This window comes from Oratosquilla oratoria, chromosome 6, assembly GCF_046742065.1.
Source record: "Oratosquilla oratoria isolate Oo_2021 chromosome 6, ASM4674206v1, whole genome shotgun sequence".
Lineage (NCBI taxonomy): Eukaryota > Metazoa > Arthropoda > Malacostraca > Stomatopoda > Squillidae > Oratosquilla > Oratosquilla oratoria.
In genome coordinates this window covers 68,051,662-68,072,915 of record NC_134782.1, presented here as the reverse complement: position 1 = coordinate 68,072,915, position 21,254 = coordinate 68,051,662, and the positions used below count along the sequence as shown (strand labels likewise).

At 45.3% G+C, this 21,254-nt stretch overlaps 1 protein-coding gene across 1 annotated transcript in view; it reads right to left on the bottom strand.

The window, feature by feature from the left end:
- The window catches only part of Galphas (G protein alpha s subunit), a 96,952-nt gene that overhangs the window by 29,547 nt on the left and 46,151 nt on the right, over positions 1-21,254 (bottom strand). The window contains exon 3 of the mRNA XM_076187170.1: positions 5,516-5,570. Coding sequence (XP_076043285.1) covers positions 5,516-5,570 — 55 coding nt within the window. The remainder of the gene's footprint in view (positions 1-5,515; positions 5,571-21,254) is intronic.

Here is a 21,254-nt window from a genome sequence, read left to right as displayed (position 1 = left end):
CACAAAATAATAACGCAGATTTCCCAGAGATATTTCTACTCTATCACACATAGAATTTGCAAGCTAGGGTCAACAAACAAAAAATAAACAGAGTAAAATAATAAACAAAAACAGAAGTTTTAAAGAGTAACCGCTTACACAAATTTATAACAGCAAATGGTTCATCCATACAAAAAATATTTACACATCGGCCACCAGACGATTTCAGTCAGCAAAGAGGGGGACCCCTTCCTACCCCACACCCCACCCGTTTACGAGTTACATCTAAATCTACATCATCCCAGGCGTTATTTATGCCATCGTTATGTTCATCAGCTTAGGAAACATGCTTGATCAAAATGATCATGATATTTTCCTGAACGCTATTCAAGTGCATAATAATTTTCTTTTACACACACGCATAAGAGAGAGAGAGAGAAATCCAACGCGTGTCGCTCCTTTCCTTTATACTGCAAGTAAACACACACACACACACACTCCTGGAACCTGTAACTTAGTATGGAGTAGGGCAAATCGTTCTGTAGGGACCCCAGCCACGCGAGTTCATTCAGCCTCAACAAGAACCCTGTCGACGTCCACAAACACAAATCCCATCCTAGATGCGTCATAAAACATAGATGATCTACAGCTAAACATAGCGAGCACGTCCCAACCAATTCAACACAATCACTCACTACTTTGTCACCCTCGTCGGTGTTATCTGCCATCAAGATACCTCTTCTCCCTTTAACCTACCTACCAATCCCACTCTAGCACACGTCCTTTCCATGTATTTGTTAATTAAAATCATTATTTTCGAGTCACTCCATCTCGTGACAAATTTCAGATATCATTGCTTGTTTTCGTAACGGATTTGAACGCCTACAATATCCCCCAAGTAATAAGCTCAGTCATTTGTCCGTGTCTCAATATCATTTCCTGTCTTCTTATTTGCCACCGAATGAAGCCTTCAGTCTCCCTTTGATCTTGTTAAAACGCGGTTATCGATATAATCTCTCATAGCCCCTGGGTTTCCAACCATTAAGAAAATGCCACGAGATGGTTGAGAAGAATTGCCATACTTACTCTTTCGCTTTATGTGTCTCGGCATAGCATAAGCTACGTGCCAGTAGTTTCTCAATTCATTCGTGCATGTGATTTACACACACACACACACACACACACACACACACACACATACACACACACACACATACACACACACACACACACACACACACACACACACACACACACACACACACACACACACACACACACACACACACACACACACACACACTACGGAGGCTGAAATAATATCAGTATCGCAGCGCTGAGGGGTGTTACTCACTGTCGCCCATAGATCGGACCTACGAGCTCTGAGCTCTCTTCCAGGAGGGAAATAGCTGTCGATCACGAGTCCACGTGATCCATAGACCAAGTGAATACACACACACACACACACACAATTTGGCAAGCCTTTGGTATCTAATTTCCCATAATGCATTTGCTGGTGCCGATCCACCCTCTTACGTGCATACAGACGTGCAGCACAGTACGTCTCCCTGTAGGTCGTGATAATATCTACCTATTTCCATCTACTCGTTTTCACCACTTTGCTATCACCCGCACACTTAGTGGATTTCCTTTACGGGGTGGAGGGGGGTGAGGAGGGGGAGGGGGTGGGGGACGGGGGAGGAGGAGGAGGAAGAATCCTCTTCAATTCCGACAGGAGCAACAACCTTCACATACTTTCTCCCTTCTCTAGCGCCTCGCCAAAATGCATCGCAGCTCCCACTAAACCAATTGAATGGCATCACCCGTCTTCTACCAAGTCGTTTTTACGAGCGTCCAACACTTCTCCGCGTCCTCTAGACTCTAGAGTAAAGTCGTGTCAGTCGGCCCGGAATGAAATGTTAAAAAATACAACAAAATATAAGACAAATAAATCAAATAACAACACTGAATAAAAAAACACACAAATAAACAATAAAGCATCTCCTTCCGTTTCCAACATTGTCCAAAGCTCATTGGGCGGAGGGCGGTGTTGTGACGTATCAAGTAAACATGGTGGACGATTCGATCGCCGTTATTCGAACTGATTAAAACGAGGTCATATTTGTCAGCGTCGTCTTTGTTTCATCATAAGTCCGTGCCCAATTTTACCTCATTTTTGGATACTGCGAGGCGATTTAATTGTACTTATAAAACCCTGAAACTGATGTTTAGCCTTCGGAGTGATTCAATCAGGCTGGGTGTTGTTCAGTGGTCGACTGCTCTGCGTATTGCAAGGTCGCTCCCAGCGTTAACCCTCGAGGCCTATAGGCAATTCACTCAAAGAATCTCAGTCGATCCTGCGTTTTCGATTGGCAGCCCTGCCCACCCTTCGCTACGATGCAACTCACGAACTTTTTCATATCTATATATTACAATTTCCGATCTGAGTGTCACTCTTCCAACCACATACGTTGGTACAACCGTATTCAAAGACTCAAGAAGAGAGTGAATATGTGATGATGAAAGCCGTAAAGTAATCGAGATGCGAAAAACCATGAGCGGTATGTACGCAAGTCATGTTCAATTTTGACTCATAAGATTGATTGGGGTGGAGGGAGGGAGTGAGAGAGGGAGATAGCAAGACGTTGTGCTTCCCGCCACCAGTCCAGTATCAAAAGATAATTATATAAACCTTTCAGTTTCTCTTTTATGTGTTACTTTATGGGATATGTGAAATAACAGTCATATTCATGACTTTTATATCACTGAAGACATGTTAAACTTTACAACCAACCTCATAATGACTGGACACAGCGATAATAAGTAAAATGCTGTATAATCATTAAAATCATATTCCTTATCTTATACTCGTTATAATTACTTTCTTTGCACTATCGAGATGGAAAGCTTTGAAATAGGTGAACAAGGACTGCTTCATCCCTAGATGTACGTGAAACTCGTGTAACTCGTATAGTCACTGAGCTAAGTGAAAAAAAATGAATATATTTTAAGCTTGCTTGAGGTTCATCCAGCTCAGCGGGGGAAGGGTGAGCAGGGCTGCCAACCGAAAATGCAGAATCGACTGATATTATTTGAGTGAATTGCCTATAGTATACACGAGTCTATAGATGACCCTAAGCTAGCACTTTGATCTAAGATTTGTCTTGAGATGACAATGCTTTTTCAGCCATTCGATTTTATCATTATTCTCATCTATTTATTATTTATTTTTCAGGTGCCGCACCCCATTGCTGAATAAGATTGTCCAGCACGAACCGGAATAAATTCACAAACGACTTCACTCACCGGTCCCTCCATCTCGTCTCTCATATGGAGTCCTGTATTTGGCTTGCCCAAAACCTACAGTAGGCGGGGTTGACGAATGACGTCATGTCGCCTAGTATTTTTGTCAGCAGGTTTTTCATTATGATAACAGCTTCGTCTAGCCTGGTTTTTATAAACTATTTCTAGATAAATATAAAGTACAACCAAATAAAAATAAATACCCATAGCCTCTCCTTAAGTCTATTTAGCTGCTTTAGCATCTACAATTTTTATTACAACCAGTCGATCCAGCAGTATTCTAAAGCCTTCGCTCCAGTACAAAATCGTCCGCCATCAAACCAGAGCAAAGACTTCAAATTATACCACTCTGGCGTGTGTGTGGGGGGGGGGGGCCTGCCGGTCGGAGTGTGTGCTGTCGGCGGAATAAATAAACATTTTCTGCTTAGGGTTAATAACAAAAACTATTGAGTGTCACGTCGCGCGTAAGCCCCTGTTCACACTAGCGATTTCAACCGCGCGGAAACAGCATAGTCAAGGAAAAATGCGCGGTTGTATGTGGACGCCTCCACTGACTTATGTAATTTAAAACCGCCGCGGTTGAAACCGCTAGTATGAACAGGGCCTTACGCGTGATGTTACCCAACAGTATTGTGTACAACCCTAAGCAATTTCTTTTCTTTATTGGCCTTCGCGGGTGTTCTCTCGTGAATGAAATCACCAGGCGTAATATGTGTGTGTGTGTGTATATATATATATATATATATATATATATATATATATATATATATATATATATCATAAATAGATAAAACGCAAAGATTAACGAACCCCTTATAGTTGAAATAGTTCAAAGCTGCCTGTGTCCATTTACCTAAGGCTGACAATGATTTTGAGGCGACCAGATCTCACGCCTGCCGTTTTTAAATAAAATGAAGACAGATGAAGGCGAGGAGGAGGAGAGGGAGGAGAACAAGAAGTAGGATGATGATGATGATGATGAAGAGGTTAGTATACTTCCTACTGCTATCGAGACAAGTAGTCTCGTAGAAAACGACATTCTCAACCAGACCCGGACAGTCGGTCAATTTACAAAGGATTACAAAGGCGGAGCATGCCGACAGGAGACCTTTTGGTCCATATCTAGGTCGGATGCGAAAAGTCACAATAATGATAAACAAATAAACGAATAAATAAAAACTATAATAATGTAAACAATAAATAAAATACTTGAATTAATGCATAGGAATAGTTAGATAATAAACAGGTAAAAAGTAAATAATAATAAATTGACATAACTAATAATAAAAGAGAATCAAACAAATGATAAACAAACGGACAAATGATAACAAAAATAAACAAATAATATAAAATAAATTATAGTCATTACAGCATCTTCCTTAGGTGTATCTAAATGATTCTTAAAGCTTCGAACTGAACTAAATTGCACTACCTCTGCAGGAATTTTATTCCATTCATTAACTACACGGTTGGCGAAGTTGTTTCGTCCCAATGCGCGAATCGCCACGACACGACGGTTTAAGAGACATTTGGGCGTGTGTGCAAACTACAAACACCTCCACCCTTGTAATAAACAATACCCATGTAGGATTCATTCAAAAATTGAGATTTCAAAGACAAATGTCATCTTTTGTTTTATGTTGAGATTTCAAATTTGGTCTTCTCACGCAGAAACAGAATTAAGATAAACAAGTGTGTGTGTCTGTGTGTGTATTCACTTGGTCTTTGGATCACGTGTTGGACTCGTGACCGACAGCTATTTCCCTCCCGTAAGAGAGCTCAGAGCTCGTAGGTCCGATCTATGGGTAATGCTATGACCTTACACACACACACACACACACACACACACACACACACACACACACACACACAACTCCCCGCCCACGAGAGTCAGAGTAACGACCCGAAGCGCAGCGGTACCGAAATAATTTCGGCCCTGGGCAGGATTCGAACCAATTACTACGGGCACCACCATGCTAGCAGTTCAGCGCTCTACCAACTGAGCCACCGAGTGAGTGTGTGTGTGTGTGTGTGTGTGTGTGTGTGTGTGTGTGTGTGTGTTTGCATTTCTTTTGGGGTGCAAAGAAAGGAAGAGAAACAATCTAGCCTAAGGTGGGAAGTCTCAGTCTGTGAAGGTACAATATTATCACCATCAATAGTTGCTATAACATATCTCTCTATCTCTCTCTCTCTCTCTCTCTCTCGTTCTTGCACTGCTTTTTGCAAGACTTACCAAGATGGCGTCGCGAATGTTGCACCTGATACCCTTGATCTTCTCCCGTTTTTCCCTGCAAGAAGAAAGGAGAAATGCTGGTCACAAATTGGGACAACACCAACAATTAAACACTGGTTAAAATATAACAATAGTTAAATCTAGGTTAAAGAAAGCACTGATAATTGCGGCAATGGTGGCCACTAGCTGGTAACCCCGCAGTAGTCGGCAGCGGTCCTTAGGCCTTCCGACCGATCTCCCCGGGAAGAAACGTTCGACTGCATTTGTCAGGGTGGACAATTATATTTAATCCTCCACACTTAACATCGGGATCAACATTGTAAGTCTGTAAATATTCACCTTCTTCACTACCATTCACGTGCACATCATTTTGACTTCGAGGGGGAACGTCCTAAACGATCCCTTACCTGCTACTTACATGTACATTTTCCTCTCTGGGCAAGACCTCAGACTACCGCAACCTTTGGGTTGTCGCCAGGCGATTTTACCCCTGCTTAAAGTCGGACCTAAACGAGCCCCAATTACTGAATAAAAGTTGCCCCTTGTCGCAAATCCGCAATGAGCTGTTAACCTAAGATAACCCAAGTTGTTAAATTGCAAAGCTGTTTTATCAGCGTTAAACGGTGTATGGCTCTAAAACCGGGCTTCGCCATTCAAGACCATTACTTGAAAATAGAGGGGAAAAATTGTAGGGTTTTCGATTTTGTCCCCAATGTATTTTTCTCTCTTTTTTATCCAATACATATTTGCCAAAATTTTGGGGAAAGGGAAAAAATGGAAAGTCTTGGGGGACAAGAGTTGAGATTTGGGGAGGGGGGCAAGAGTGGAGAGTCAGGGGGGGGCAAGAGTGGAGAGTCAGGGGGGGGGCAAGAGTGGAGAGTCAGGGGGGGCAAGAGTGGAGAGTCGGGAGGGGGCAAGAGTGGAGAGTTTGGGGGGCAAGAGTGGAGAGTTTGGGGGGCTAGAGTGAATAGTCGGGGAGGGGGGCAAGACTGAAGAGTTGGGGGGCAAGAGTGAAGAGTTGGGGGCAAGACTGAAGAGTTGGGGGGCAAGACTGAAGAGTTGGGGGGCAAGACTGAAGAGTTGGGGGGCAAGACTGAAGAGTTGGGGGGCAAGAGTGAAGAGTTGGGGGGCAAGAGTGAAGAGTTGGGGGGGCGAGAGTGAAGAGTCGGGGAGGGGGGCAAGAGTGGAGAGCTGGGGGGAGGGCAAGAGTGGAGAGTCTGGGGGGGGGTATATCCATGGGGAGCACGTGAGGACACACGGGTTGACGTGTTCGTGCACGGGAGGAGCAATCGTGAGAGTGTACGGGATCAAACGTGAGATCGTGCGGTATCAGGGGGTGAGAATGTACGGGAGCAGGCGCGCGCACGCACGTACGCGCGTGTGTGTGTGTGTGTGTGTGTGTGTGTGTGTGTGTGTGTGTGTGTGTGTGTGTGTGTGTGTGTGTGTGTGTGTGTGTGTGTGTGTGTGTGTGTGCGCGCGCGCTTTGTGAGGAGGATAACTGCTGGGCAATAACACACGTCCACTAGGATAGAAGCGCTGATGGAATTCTAGAAGCATGTGTAAAGGGAGGAGAGGTCCGTCAGGGTGCAACTACCACGGCCATGAGAATATTTAGCTAATGCGAGACGTCTGCGAGGGGGGGGGGTTGTCGTTTCAGAAGAGAAGGCTATTCATCGATGACCCGTTCTGCAGTAGATGCAGGGTTCTCCTGACGGCGTGCGAGGAGGTCCAGGGGCATTTAGGGTCCCAACTTCACCGATGCGAACCTAACTACAGAAGAACTCAACATCTATGGCCGTGACGCTTCTTCGCACCTGCATGACCCAGTTCCTCCTCCTCCTCCGGTGCATAACCACAACCTAGAACGTCGGAGGAGAGCCCTTACACAAAACTGCATTCACGCTCCCCCCACCACCCCCACCCTCTCCACGACCCCGAGCCGTGGGATGCGGCACACTCATCCCATCCCAACCGCATTCCCTCAACACCCGCTCTCCTTCCCCGCAAGACTTAAACGCACGAGTTTACTGCTCACGTATCGCACCCCATCACCAATCACACCTACCAGGAGCACAGACACCTGCGGCAGGTGGAGCTTTCTGTGTTGGTAATATCTTCTTTACACCCCCCACCAAGTTCGTTCTCATCAGACGCAGAGGCCCCAACTCCTGAACAGTCATGCATTCGTCATCATGATCCTCGCCGAAGGAAACAACACCTCGTATTGAACGTTTTTGTTTTTCCGTGGGTGTATAAAAACTGTGTGTGTGCTTGAAGGCATGCGTGGGTGGATGTGCAGGAGGGAGTGTGCGCATACGCTTCCCTACCTCTGCAACACACGTCTACTTGTCCAAAACCGCAATTGCTCGTAGCGCCCACTTGACTTTGCACATGCTCTTTCCACTTGATGGTATCCCAACTAGCCGTTGTAATAAAGTTTACCTTTATGCCATTACCAATATCGCCCTCCTCTACGGTTTCCTGTAGGACTTGTGAACTTCAATAAACAAAACCTTGTTGAAGGTCGACATGCACATAAACAAGGTTACAATCCCAGAGTACCCACTTTCTTGACAAAAGACTACTCGTAAATCATCTTTGCTCCAATTAAGCACCTCAGGCCTTCTTCTACCTTCCATCCCCCCGCCATGGATAACGTTTGGTATCTTCCAGCTTTTAAATCTGTTATATCTACGATCTCATATTTTTTTCAATTTGTTTCATAATACAACACTTATCGACTTGGAAAATAACTCAAGTTCCATCCGAGTACAGCTTATTTGGCGTTTCCTTTTCATTATTGGTTTAATTATGAATTTATTTACATATTTATTTTGCTGCCTCCCGGTCTTCTCTTTGGGTAGTACAATTCAACAATATACTCTTACAATGTAGACAAACGATTCTTTTCTCAGTTATACATTTGTTATAATCTACACTACCTCCTCCTATGCACTCCAACCGGGGCGTCACCGCTGACGGTTAAAAGAAGAGAGGCCTCCCTGTCCTAGGCTTCATCGAGATGAACTTCAATCATTTAACAATGAGGGCGGGGTGGAATCTATCACGAAATAAATAAAATGTACGTGTGTGTGTGTGGTGTGTGTGTGTGTGTGTGTGTGTGTGTGTGTGTGTGTGTGTGTGTGTGTGTGTGTGTGTGTGTGTGTCCTTCCTCTTTAATTCCTATATATATACTCTAATCATCCTGGACAAGAGTCTTAGGTTACATTTTACATTTTCACCGTCAAGCTTCTCCCTGCCCCTCCACCCATCTTATCAAAATATCTAGATCTTTGTCATTTCCGTGATTTCCATTTCCCGAAACCCTAACTCTTCATAACCCCAAATTTCTCCCCTCTGCTTCGTCATAACGATGTGCGGTTCCTACTCCAACTTCCAAACCAGCGACGTGATATTCATAGCATCCAGCGACCTTTTGGCCCATGCTCTGCGCACAAATTAGACCGCGCGAATTCAGCTCCTGATGATAAGATATTCATCGCCCGGTTGCATGTGGTGCAGTCCATTTGGTCTCCACGTAATATACTGACTTGCATTTCTAAAATGAAACACTCCCCCACCCCTCTTCCACTAGTCTCCCGCCGCTCCGCCTCCTGACTATACTCCTACTCGCCCTACTTTCGTGCTCAACACCCAGGCTATACACTCTCTCTCTCACTCTGCGTGATTCACCATGGTCTTGGATCACGTGTTGGACTCGTGACTGAGAGCTATTTTCCTCAGAGCCGATCCATGGGTAATGCTGGGACCTTACACACACACACACACAAAACTCTCCGTCCACGAGTTGGAATAACGACCCGCAGCGCAGCGGTACTGATATTATTTCATCCCTGGGCGGGATGTGTGTGTGATTCACCATGGCCTTGCATCACGTGTTGGACTTGTGATAGACAGCTATTTCCCTCCCGGAAGATAGCTCAGAGCTCGTATATGACCGACCTACAGGTAATGCTGACCTTACACGCGCGCGCACACACACACACACAACTCCCCGCCCACGAGTTGGAGTAACGACTCGCAGCGCAGCGATACAGTAGGAGCGGTTGCGAACGCTACCATTGCGCCGTGGAGTCGTGTGTGTGTGTGTGTGTGTGTGTGTGAGAGAGAGAGAGAGAGAAAGGGAGAGAGAACGGATTGCTAATGGCGACCAATATTTCAAGGCCCTTTTAGTGACACCCTTACGGACCAGAGCCACTAAGTATTCCTTTGGGACTGGAGACTCCCCTCCACCCAAAAACAAATTGCCACTCTTACCTATGAACATGATTCCCCCCCCCCCCGATCTCTGGCGCCCTCCTCCAACTCCCTCCCCCCTCCTCACAGTGCCATCGTGTCCCCATGGACAGAAGCGCTAGTGCCTCACGTCTCGCCATTCAAGATGCACGGTGCGGGAAGTGAACAACAGAGTATGATGTGCCTGACATTACGTGCATGGCAGGTCAGCGTGCGTGATAGGGACGGAGGGTGGGTGCTTGCATGACAAGCTAGGGTTGGGTGCGTGCGTGCGTGCGTGCGTGCGTGCATGGCAAAAGAAGGAGTGGATGCCGGGAACGACTCTCTTTGGGAACGTCCGTGTGTGTGTGTGTGTGTGTGTGTGTGTGTGTGTGTGTGTGTGTGTGTGTGTGTGTGTGTGTGTGTGTGCATGCGAAAATAATAATAATCATAACAAGAGAGGGTGAGGGTAAATCAAGTTTCAAGCATAAAATTAATCAATAAATAATATCAACAACAATAATGATGATACCCATAACACCGTTTTGTCGCATAGATTCCCTTACCTACTTTATGTGACATGCATATCTCCGTCCGCTTATTTGCATAACCAAAATATCAACACGGATGTTGATTGCTAGTACACCGCAGAGTCGGGCACGATCACGTGAAGAGTGCAAACGTGAGCTGCCGTGTGTACATTTCATGAACATCGATACCTGGGCGTGTACGTACTTAGGTCTCGATCAATATAGCCACTTTGTGTGTGTGTGTGTGTGTGTGTGTGTGTGTGTGTGTGTGTGTGTGTGTGTGTGTGTGTGTGTGTGTGTGTGTGTGTGTGCTGCCGTCACGCGATTTTATTCTTCTGCCGAAACGCCCCCACACATCCCACTGGTTGCGAAATCCGGGTAGGCCAATGCAGGACCACCCGTCTATCCTTTAGATAGACGGAGCAGCCTCTGCACCTAACCACGTGATTTAACCCACCCTGGTTAAGGTTGTCCGTGTTGTATGAAGCTCACGTGGATTTGTGGTCGTGTTGGAATGGTTGTCAAGGGAGTACGAAACCAACACTCCATCAGCTTGATCACAATGACTACGTGGCTGCACCGACATGTACTGTAAGGCTGGTATACTGCACCTCTGATGTCGGGAAACAATTTTTTTCGGGGAAGGGGGACTGTCCTTGATTACTTGCTCCCATCTCCCCTCCCCCCCTCTCACTTCCCCCATAGTCTAACGCCTCATCACCCGCTTCCCCCCTCCCCCCAATCCCACTGTGTCTACAAACCTTATCCTGAAGAACATCCAACCCGCCAACACGCGTTATCTCCCCCGTCCTCTTCCCCCCCACCCTCTTTCTATTTCGTTTACTTTCCCTTCTCCCCACGTCTCTCCCCTCCCTTCCCCCCCCCCAACAAAAAAAAAATCCTCTCCCCAAGCTTGGAGAACCCTTCCCCTTCTAGGCATTTATAAGACAACAAATTCTTCTCCTCTGAATCCATGGGCGAGACTAATTGCTTCCTCAGTCTCGCGTTCGTTCTTCTACCTCTCCTCACAATTTAACTTCATTTCTCTTTAACTTACACACTTACTGATCTTTCCTTGGTAACCCCACATCCCTGACTTGTTATGAACAGAGTAACAGCTCTCCACGTGATCGTTTCTTCGTCTCTACACGCTTGAATTTACCTGGTGTTGGAACACTTCCCTCTCATCGCTACACTTCGAGGAAGAGGTCAAAATACTCCCTTTCACATAAAGAGGAACTTTGAAATAACAACAATAACTTCCGTCTGCAGATAATAACGTCAGTCCAAATATTCAGCGTCCTCCATGAACACACACACACTGACCACCGTTACAGACGACGGTATAATCCTCCTCTTGAGAATCGACCGCGTGTCTGTCTGTCTGTCCGTCTACCTCTTGTGTGCCTGATGACAGGTCATAAAATGACAAACTTCCTTTCCGGCGTTCGAACGAGCGAGCGGAACCAGGGATTTCTGTATTTACCTAGTTGTATCTTATGGGAAGGGGAGCTACACTCGTGGTGTCCCGTCTTTGTATCTCGCAGGGTCTTGCTTGCTCTTAAATTTGTGTTTAGTTTGCACATACCATTGTTTCGTCCAGTTTGTTCCACATATCCACCACTCTGTGAGGAAAGCCGTTTTTTTAAGGTCTCTTCTATAACTGTCCTTTTTGAGTTTCATGTCCCCTTGTACTTCTCTTATACAATTTAGTAAGTCCTCTATCAAGGACTTCCACGCCTTTCATGATTATATAGATAATTAGCAACTCCCCTTTCTCTTCTCTGTTCCAGAGTCGGTAATTTCAGTTTTGACAATCTCTCTTCATATGACAGTTTTGAAAGTTTTGGGGCTATCTTTGTAGTTGCTCTCTGAATTCTTTCAATTTTCATTATATTTTTGGTACTGGATGACCATAGTGTATGTGTATGTGTGTGTGTGTGTGTGTGTGTGTGTGTGTGTGTGTGTGTGTGTGAGTGAGAGAGAGAGAGAGAGATTCACTATGGTCTTGGATCACGTGTTGGACTCGTGATCGACAATTATTTCCCTCCCGTAAGAGAGCTCAGAGTTCATATATGACCTATCTCTGGGTAATGCTGACTTTACACGCACACACACCCAACTCCCTGCCCACAAGAGTTGGAGTAATAACTCGCAGCGCAGCGATACTTAAATTATTTCAGTACTGGGCGGGAATCAAACCCGGACCGCCGTAGTGACAGCCGGGAACTCTAAACACTGCGCCACAAGGTGTGTGTGTGTGTGTGTGTGTGTGTGTGTGTGTGTGTGTGTGTGTGTGTGTGTGTGTGTGTGTGTGTGTGTGTGTGTGTGTGTGTGTTTCACAACCAAATTTACAACACCCCATCTCTTCGTCTTTTTAAACAATTTTTTTTTTCTATCTCAAGACACTGGGCGACGGCTTCCCTCTGATTGCGTGTGCACGTGCGTGCGTGCGTGCATGCGTGCTTGTGCATAAGATCTGCCCAATGCACGGGTTTTACTCCAATTCAGAGCATGCGGGTTTTCACTAACCCCCACCCACTGGAGAGGACACTCGGCGCTAACTACCAAAAGTATGCGAGAGAGAGAGAGAGAGAGAGAGAGAGAGAGAGAGAGAGAGAGAGAGAGAGAGAGAGAGAGAGAGAGAGAGAGGGGAGGGAGAGGAGAGAGGGGAGGGAGAGAGAAGAGAGGGAGAGAGAAGAGAGGGGGTGAGAGAGAGAGAGAGAGAGAGAGAGAGAGAGAGAGAGAGAGAGAGAGAGAGAGAGAGAGAGAGAGAGAGAGGAGAGAGAGTGGGAGGGAGAGAGAGTGTGAGGGAGAGTGAGAGAGAGAGGGGGGGAGAGAGAGAGGGGGGAGAGAGAGAGAGGGGGAGAGAGAGAGGGGGGAGAGAGAGAGTGAGGGGAGAGCAGAGGGGAGAGAGGGATGGAGAGAAAAGAGAGGGGGTGAGAGAGGTGGGTGTGAGAGAGAGAGAGAGAGAAGGGGAGAGAGGGGGGGACCTTTGAAGTTGAATTAGAATGGGCCACCTTAACTCGGGACGTCTCTCTTAAGTGGGCGCGCATGCTGGACTGGGCCGGCGGTACCCGTGGGCGTGCGTAAATGGGCGTACCAAGGGCGGGAGGAGGCGTGTCTTCGTCAGAGGTCGCACGGGCGTGTGGGTGTGATTTCCAATCCCACTCTTCATTAGTGCAAACATAAACCCCGATGACGTCTACAAGATATCTTCAGCTATTGTACACGATACGCGGGCGGCGGCAGCGTGGGCGTTTCCCGCGGCCGCCCCGGGGGCGAGGACGACGACGACGAGGAGGAGGAGGAGGAGGAGGAGGAGGAGGAGGAGGAGGAGGAGGAGGAGGAGGAGGAGGAGGAGGAGGAGGAGGAGGAGGAGGAGGAAGAGGAAGGAGGAGGAGGAGGAGTGCAGCAGCAGCGAAGTCACGTCCGCTCGCAGGCCTCGAGACGGACACAGCAGCAGCAGCAGCAGCACCGCCCACCACAGCGCGGGTCGCTCTCCGTGCGTGGGCGGGCCATACTCTTAGTCCTCTGACGTCATGTCGCCTGGGCGCCCATTCACAAAACGGGGGAGACCCCCCTCTCCCACCTCCCCACACCTCCGTCGTGAGTACGGGATCCGAGGTCTGTAGACATAGATGCTCCTGCACTTGTACACATGCCCAACAGCTGCAGGGGCTGCGCACAAAGACAGCTGTTTCAGACAGCTGTCCCAGCTGAAGGGAACCACCTTAAGGTGATGTCAGATGATTTGGTCAACATGACACAAGCTCAAGGGGTCTCGATCGCCCGCGGTCCCCTCCCCTCAAGATGAATGCAATCGTCTGCCCAGACAATTTCAAAAGTCGCCTACGACGTCACTGTAAACCAATTCATAAAATAAAAACAATAAAAGTCAATTAACATAAAAATATATATATATATAAATTAATTACTCATACATATTTAAAACGAATAAAACTAAATGCACAAATAAAAGCAAATACAAAACTCAACTGAACAAAAACAAATAATAATAAAAATAATAATAATAGCACATTCAACTTCAGCGCTTCCAGGCCTACCGACGCCCGTTTTCTTCGTCAGCATTTTTTTTTCAGCCACTGGACACGCACGCACACACGCACAAACGCAAATTAGACATGGCGAGTACAGAGACAGGACACCACGAGCATAGCTCCCTTTCCCATAAAATAAAACTAGGTAAATGCATACACACACACGCTGATAATACCAAAATTGGAGTACGCTGCAACACTATGGACACCCAAATAAAAGAATATAAGGAAATTAGAAATAATACAAAGAGCAACGACAAAGATGGCACCAACACTCTCCAAATTGACATACAAAGATTGTCCAATCTGGAACTACCAACTCTGGAACAATGGGAAAGAGGCGATCTACTATTTATAGAATCATGAAAGCGATGGAAATCCTAGATAGAGATGATTTATTAAAGTGGGACAACAGGAAAACAAGAGCGCATGAAAAGAAACTCAAAAAACATAATTATAGAAGAGATCTGAAAAAGAATAGCTTCCCACACAGAGTGATAACCTGGAATAAATTAGATATGGCAACAGTGTGTGAAAACACTATTCAAGAATTTGAGAACAAACTTGATGCTGAAAGATACAAAGACGGGTCATCACGAGCATAGCTCCCTTCCCGTACAATACAACTAGGTAAATACAAAGGTTCACGGTCTATTTCCATTAACCCGTCGGCAGTGGGGACCGAGGGAGGGGTCGGATGGGGAGGGGTGGAGGAGGGAGAGGAGGAGAAGGAAGGAGTAAGGAAGGGTGGAAGGAAGGAAGGGAGGGAGCTAGGAAGAGAGAGAAGGGAAGGGAGAAGGGGAGAAAGGAAACTGAGAGGGAGGACGGGAGGAGGGGAAGGAAGAAGGGTGGGAGGGGAGGAAGGAAGTGGAGGATTGGGGAAAAAGGGAGAAAGAACGAGAAACGTGGAGGGTGGGAAGAGGGAGAGGGGGGAGAGTTTGGATGAGGTGGGAGGGAAAGGAGTGAAAATGGAGCAAGGGGGGTGGGGAGAAGGTGCATGATAGGGATAGGGGAGAGAGGGAGAGGAGAGGAGAGGAGAGGAGAGAGAGAGAGAGAGAGAGAGAGAGAGAGAGAGAGAGAGAGAGGGAGGGAGAGGGAGAGAGAGAGAGGGAGAGAGAGAGAGAAGGGAGGGAGAGAGAGAAGGGAGGGAGAGAGAGAAGGGAGGGAGAGAGAGAAGGGAGGGAGAGAGAGAAGGGAGGGAGAGAGAGAAGGGAGGGAGAGAGAGAAGGGAGGGAGGGGGAGGGAGGGGGAGGGAGGGAGGGAGAGAGAGGGAGAGAGAGGGAGAGAGATAGAGTGGCACGCAGAACCAACAATGAAGGATGGAGGGTATTAGGAATTCGTCGCCACCCACCCACCCACCGGCGGCGCTTCTATCCTTGGGTCGACAAGGTGATGGTCCTTTCGTAGAGGCGGTAAAGGAGAGTGCAGTTGCCAATCATGAAAGAATGCTGCGCGACTGGTCCATAGGAGTGTCAGTGGAGTTTGAGGTCAATGAAGTTTGAGAAATGGCATAAAAATCATTCCATTACAAATGCCCCCATATGGAATGGGGAAGAAAGTGGAGGGGAGAAGTGTGGGCTGGAAGAGAATGGAGGGAGGAGCTGAGGGAGGGAGGAGCTGAGGGAGGGAGGAGCTGAGGGAGGGAAGGAGGGAGGGAGGAGCTGAGGGAGGGAGTAAGAGGGATTAAGAGAGGAAAAGGGGGGAGGAAAGGGAGTGAGGAAAGGGAGAGAGTAAGAGGGATTAAGAGAAGGGGGGAGGAAAGGGAGGGAGGACAGGGAGGGGAGAAGGGGGAGTGAAGAAGGAAGAAGGGGAGAGGGGAGGTGGAGGAGTGCGGATGAGGGATGAGAATGGAGGGAGTAAAGGGGGGAAAGGAAGGGTGGGTGGGAGGGAGGGAGGAAGAAGGAAAGGGGACCGAGGAAGAGTAGGAAGGAAAGGAGAGGGAGGAGGAGGAGGAGGAGGAGGAGGAGGAGGAGGAGGAGGAGGAGGGGGAGGAGGAGGGGGAGGGGGAGGGGGGAGGAGGGGGAGGTGGAGGGGAAGGAGGAGGAGGGGGGGGGAGGAGGAGGGGAGGAGGCGGAGGGGGAGGAGGAGGAGGGGGAGGAGGAGGGGGAGGAGGAGGGGGAGGGGGAGGAGGGGGCGGAGGAGGGGGAGGAGGAGGGGGAGGAGGGGGCGGAGGAGGAGGGGGAGGAGGGGGAGGAGGAGGTACAGGGGAGACGAGACTGGAAGGAAGGAGGATGGAGAAGAGACTAAGTGAAACAGGAGGTGAATGTTGGTGATATTTCAGAACATGCAGAAGATAAGCAGGATTATAAAAATGAAGTTCACAGCCTCTGCATATAACAAAAAATAAACATAATAAAAAACACACAAATGTCTTTCCATTGAAAAATAACATGTGTTCAACTATAACATTTAAAATATTACTATGCTTGTGCCTAGGAAGGGTCATCTTAGTTATTGTGAAATATAAAAAGAAAACGAGATTTAATCTAAACACGAAATCTTGTAAAACAGTAAATAGTGGAAACCTAGTCACAAGACTAACACAAAATCATCTCTTTGCAATCACTTTTCCTTATCAACTTCAAAGGTTTCTTCAATTTTTTTTTTTTCTTTTTTGACAAAAAGTGCTGACAATCAATGACTGCCCCCCCCACCACCACCACCTCCTACTACTACTACCACTTGTTGACTAGAAAATCCAAAACTATTACAACAACGCTCGCTGGCCGAGTGCGTTAGAGCATCGGTACTAGTGCAAGAGGTCAAGGTGATAGCGGTTCAATCCTGGCCACAAGCAAGTTGGACCAAGGGCATGTTTCATTAAATTCCATGTTACAAAGCCTTCTCTAAGGGGCACTGCCCTAGCCTGATGGGGCAGTTCATGAATCAATCATAAATCGACACTGACACGAGTCCAAAATATCTTTCCTGGGACATTTGCAAAAGTGCCCAAAGATGGTTGCCAGCAACTCAGAACAGAATCCCATCACAGAACCAACAGTGTAGCATCATACACAACCATTTCTCCAAACCATGCTTCAAACACACAACCCAAGAAAACAGAACACCAACAAGACTAATCAAAATCAAAATAGATCCACCGAGCATTCCATCCTTCTACAATTAAGATGTACAAAAAGCAAAAAAATAAAAAATAAATAAATAAATAAATAAATAAATAAAAAATACTAATAAAATAAAATAAAATAAATTACATACTCGAAACCCACCCAATAATCTATGCCAACTGCCATATAGGCTCTAACACATACCTTCAACCTCTCCTGGTTGCAGACACAAAACCAAACAAACCACAGGTGATGCAGCATCCTATAGACTAGTCTCCCTCTTTTCCACCATATCCAAACTGAGGAACAAACTGATCTTGGGAATAAATAAAACCCAACTACTCACTCCATATTCCCCAAAAACAACATAAATTGAAAGGTCATTTACTTAACACAAATACTACAGGGTTTCTAGAAGGTACACTTGGAAAGACAGGTAACCGTGGCAACTGATATAACACTTTTAACAGTCCCTAAACATAATCATTCTATTTGGTCTCAGCCACTATTCTACTTGAGTGTTCTTTGCAGTTGTTCTGTAATTGCTGTGTTGGATTAATATTGGAATAATATTGTTTGGTCATCACTATATGTGAGTATTTTGGAGTTATTCTCTAAGTTTGGTGTGCAATCACTTATTAAGAGATAATGTAATGCATATGTGAGTATTGCTCCTGGGGGGGGGTTACCTAGTGCAATCTTTTCATCCCATGTAATTGGTTGTTTTGGAATACTATTCACTTTTCACAAACATCATGCAACAAATATCAGAGGGATTTAACAACAAAGCATCAGTAGCAAGAACAATCATGATAGCAATACATATAAATAAGGCCATTTGACTACACTACAAGAAATATACCTAGCAAACTTCTTAACCATAAGGAGACTGTGAGGTTTCGAATGCAGCAGGTGATGTCAGAAAAATTATTGTGATAGAAGAAAATGATACAGCTAAAGAAATAGATGACATACAAAAAGGACTAAAGAAAGAAGAAAATAAGGAGAAAACTGGTAAGGCACCTGACTTAGATGGAATGTCTACTAGAGTTAAAGTGTTGTGTGTGCCAGTTATTGTTTATGGTGACTACTGTTGTATTTGAGCCAGAGAACAGTTGGTGGCAAAGTTTGGGAAGGTGTTTGGGAGGTGAAAACAAAAAGTGACTGTGAGCAAGTTTACAAAGTGAGAGCTAAAAGAAGTGGAGAGCTTCAAGTATTTCAGGTCACACATGACAGTAAATTGAGTGGAGGTGAAGGTGAATTAGAAAGTGAATCATGTAAAAAATATATAAAACTAGAGAGATATTACTAATTTATAGCCTGCATCAACCTGCTGATAAGATTCTTTGTTTGCAAAACAAAAATTATGTTCTTTATGATTATCAGTGCTGTTTATGTGGAAGTCATTAGTAAATTAGGTGAATACAAGTACGCATCATTATTAGTCCCTATTATATATTTGTGGTAGATAGAGGTGCTTCTACCCATCTTCACTATTTCTGTATGAGCAGACAGAGAGGGGGGGTCACCCATTAAGTGAAGCAGCCTTGCTACATTGCTTCTGACCCAGGGCAGTGGGTGGGATACAGAGATGACCTGTCATCCAAAAGGAGCCAAAATGAGAGGGGAGAGGGCAGAGTGGTGGACAGGCATGAAATGGGTGGGGGTAGGTATGTGCCACTGACCTGCCTACCTCCCTTTTAAGGGGGAAAAAGCTCTTGGTACATAGATATAGGTGTACATAAACATACACATACTGTAAATCCCCCTTCCCCCACTTAAAGTGGGCAACAGTCAAAATATACACATCACACAAAAATAAAAGCTCATTCAAACCTTCCATCTAGGCACCTCAAGAAGGAATGGTTGCCCTGCCCCACATCACACTGTCTGGGTCAAGGACAATGTAGTGAAGTACGCTCTTCCACAACAAAGCCCAACAACCACAGCTGGTTCCCCCTCTTGTGGTAAAGATAAACGGCTAAAATTCATCTACACACTCTATACCCCATTTCTCTGAAATAATATGCCATGTGTATGACAAAGAAGTTCCACCACTTTGTTATTGTCGTAGGTGCTGTTAGTGCATGAGTCAAGGGTGAATTGCAGAATATTCATAGGAATATTACTAAAAGTAATTTCATAATTTTCATCCTTGTGGTCTGTGGGGCAATCTGGTGGCCAATTCCCTCGTGGCCATGGGTTTCCAGAGCAACTTAGTGTGACCTAAATATGGTGACAAAATGGCTTCTTTCACGCATTCATGCATTTCAGTGAGTCATGCCACATCGGAACTAATTAGCACAAATGTCACCCTGTATTGTCGTCCAATCTGTATGTTGAGCAACTTTAGAGGGCACGTTCAGTGATTTTCATGTGGTGACTGCATCCAGGGCATTTGTTATCAGTTAACAGATTGATTTTGGGTTGTTGTATTGAGGTAATAAATACAGTAATATGATCAATACCATCAGAACTTTTGGGGAGCTTGTATGGACCAGTCCCAAAGGATCAAGCTACATTAGAGAAGAATTTCTATTAGTATAGGAATGCTAAGTCACTTTGCTACCTCTCTTTTCTGCTGCCTCACTGAATCTATCCTCAACCATTCCTGCCATCTTAATCCAATGCTCCTATGTTGTCATTATATTCCCTTGCATGTCATACAAGGTAACTACTGTAAACCCTCGTTACACCATACCTTGTTACACTGAATTTCAGCTAAATGAACCTTAGGGAGTCGTACTGACCATTCATCTGATATAACAAACAAGGTCAGTATATGCAGTGCAAGGTTCAGTATGGATGGCAGGCACATGCAAAACTTAAAATACATACAGAACATATTTTCAGCTATAACAACCAAGCCCTCCCTGAATTAGTTTGATATATTGAGAATCTATTGTGAATGGGATGGGTGTGTATTTACCTATTTATTTACCAAATTGTATTTTACAGGAAGCTATGCTTGTAGTGACCCGCTTTTGTATCTTTCAGCATCCAGTTTGATCTTAAATTCTTGTATAGTTTTTGTACTCACTGTTTCCTCATTCAATTTGATCCAGATATCCACCACCCTGTGTGGGAAGCTATTCTTTTTCAGACCTAGTATTTACCTAGTTGTATTTTGTGGGAGGAGACCTATACAGGTAGTCGTCAACTTACAACCTATGCGACTTACGACTGATCAACTTTACGACCACGAGATAGTGTAGTGCAATAATATCTAACATTTAATAGAGTAATAGAATTGCAATGTTATGCCTGGCAGTGCAGTACAATTACTCCACACACCGCGAGACGCAAGTACTATAGTTTTGGCAGGCTGCCAGCAGTGTCAGCATCCCAGCCAGCTAAATATTCTTTCATTTTGTTTGTCTGAAGTAAAATGTTTCCTAATTTTGCAATGCATTTTGTATTTTTGTATTATTATATATTTTGCAATTAATAAAATGTAACAGTAAAACTTTTTTAGGCCTAGGCTAGTTTGTTGTCGATAACAATATATTCGGTACAGTACATAAACGAAGAGCGTTTTGAAAAAAAAAAAAATCCTAATTTTGCCTCGCATTTTGTATTTTTATGTTTAGCAATTAATAAAATGTAACAGTAAAATTTTTTTTATGCCTAGTCTGTTGTTAACAATATGTTCAGTTTCAGCATTTTGTATTTTTATGTTTTGCGATTAATAAAATGTAACAGTAAACTTTGTTTATGTCTAGTCTGTTGTCGATAACAATATTTTCGGTACAGTACATAAACGAAAAGAATGTTTTGAAATAAAAAAAAATTCCTAATTTTGCCTTGCAATGATTTTGTAACCAACAAAAAAGTATTTGTAGGT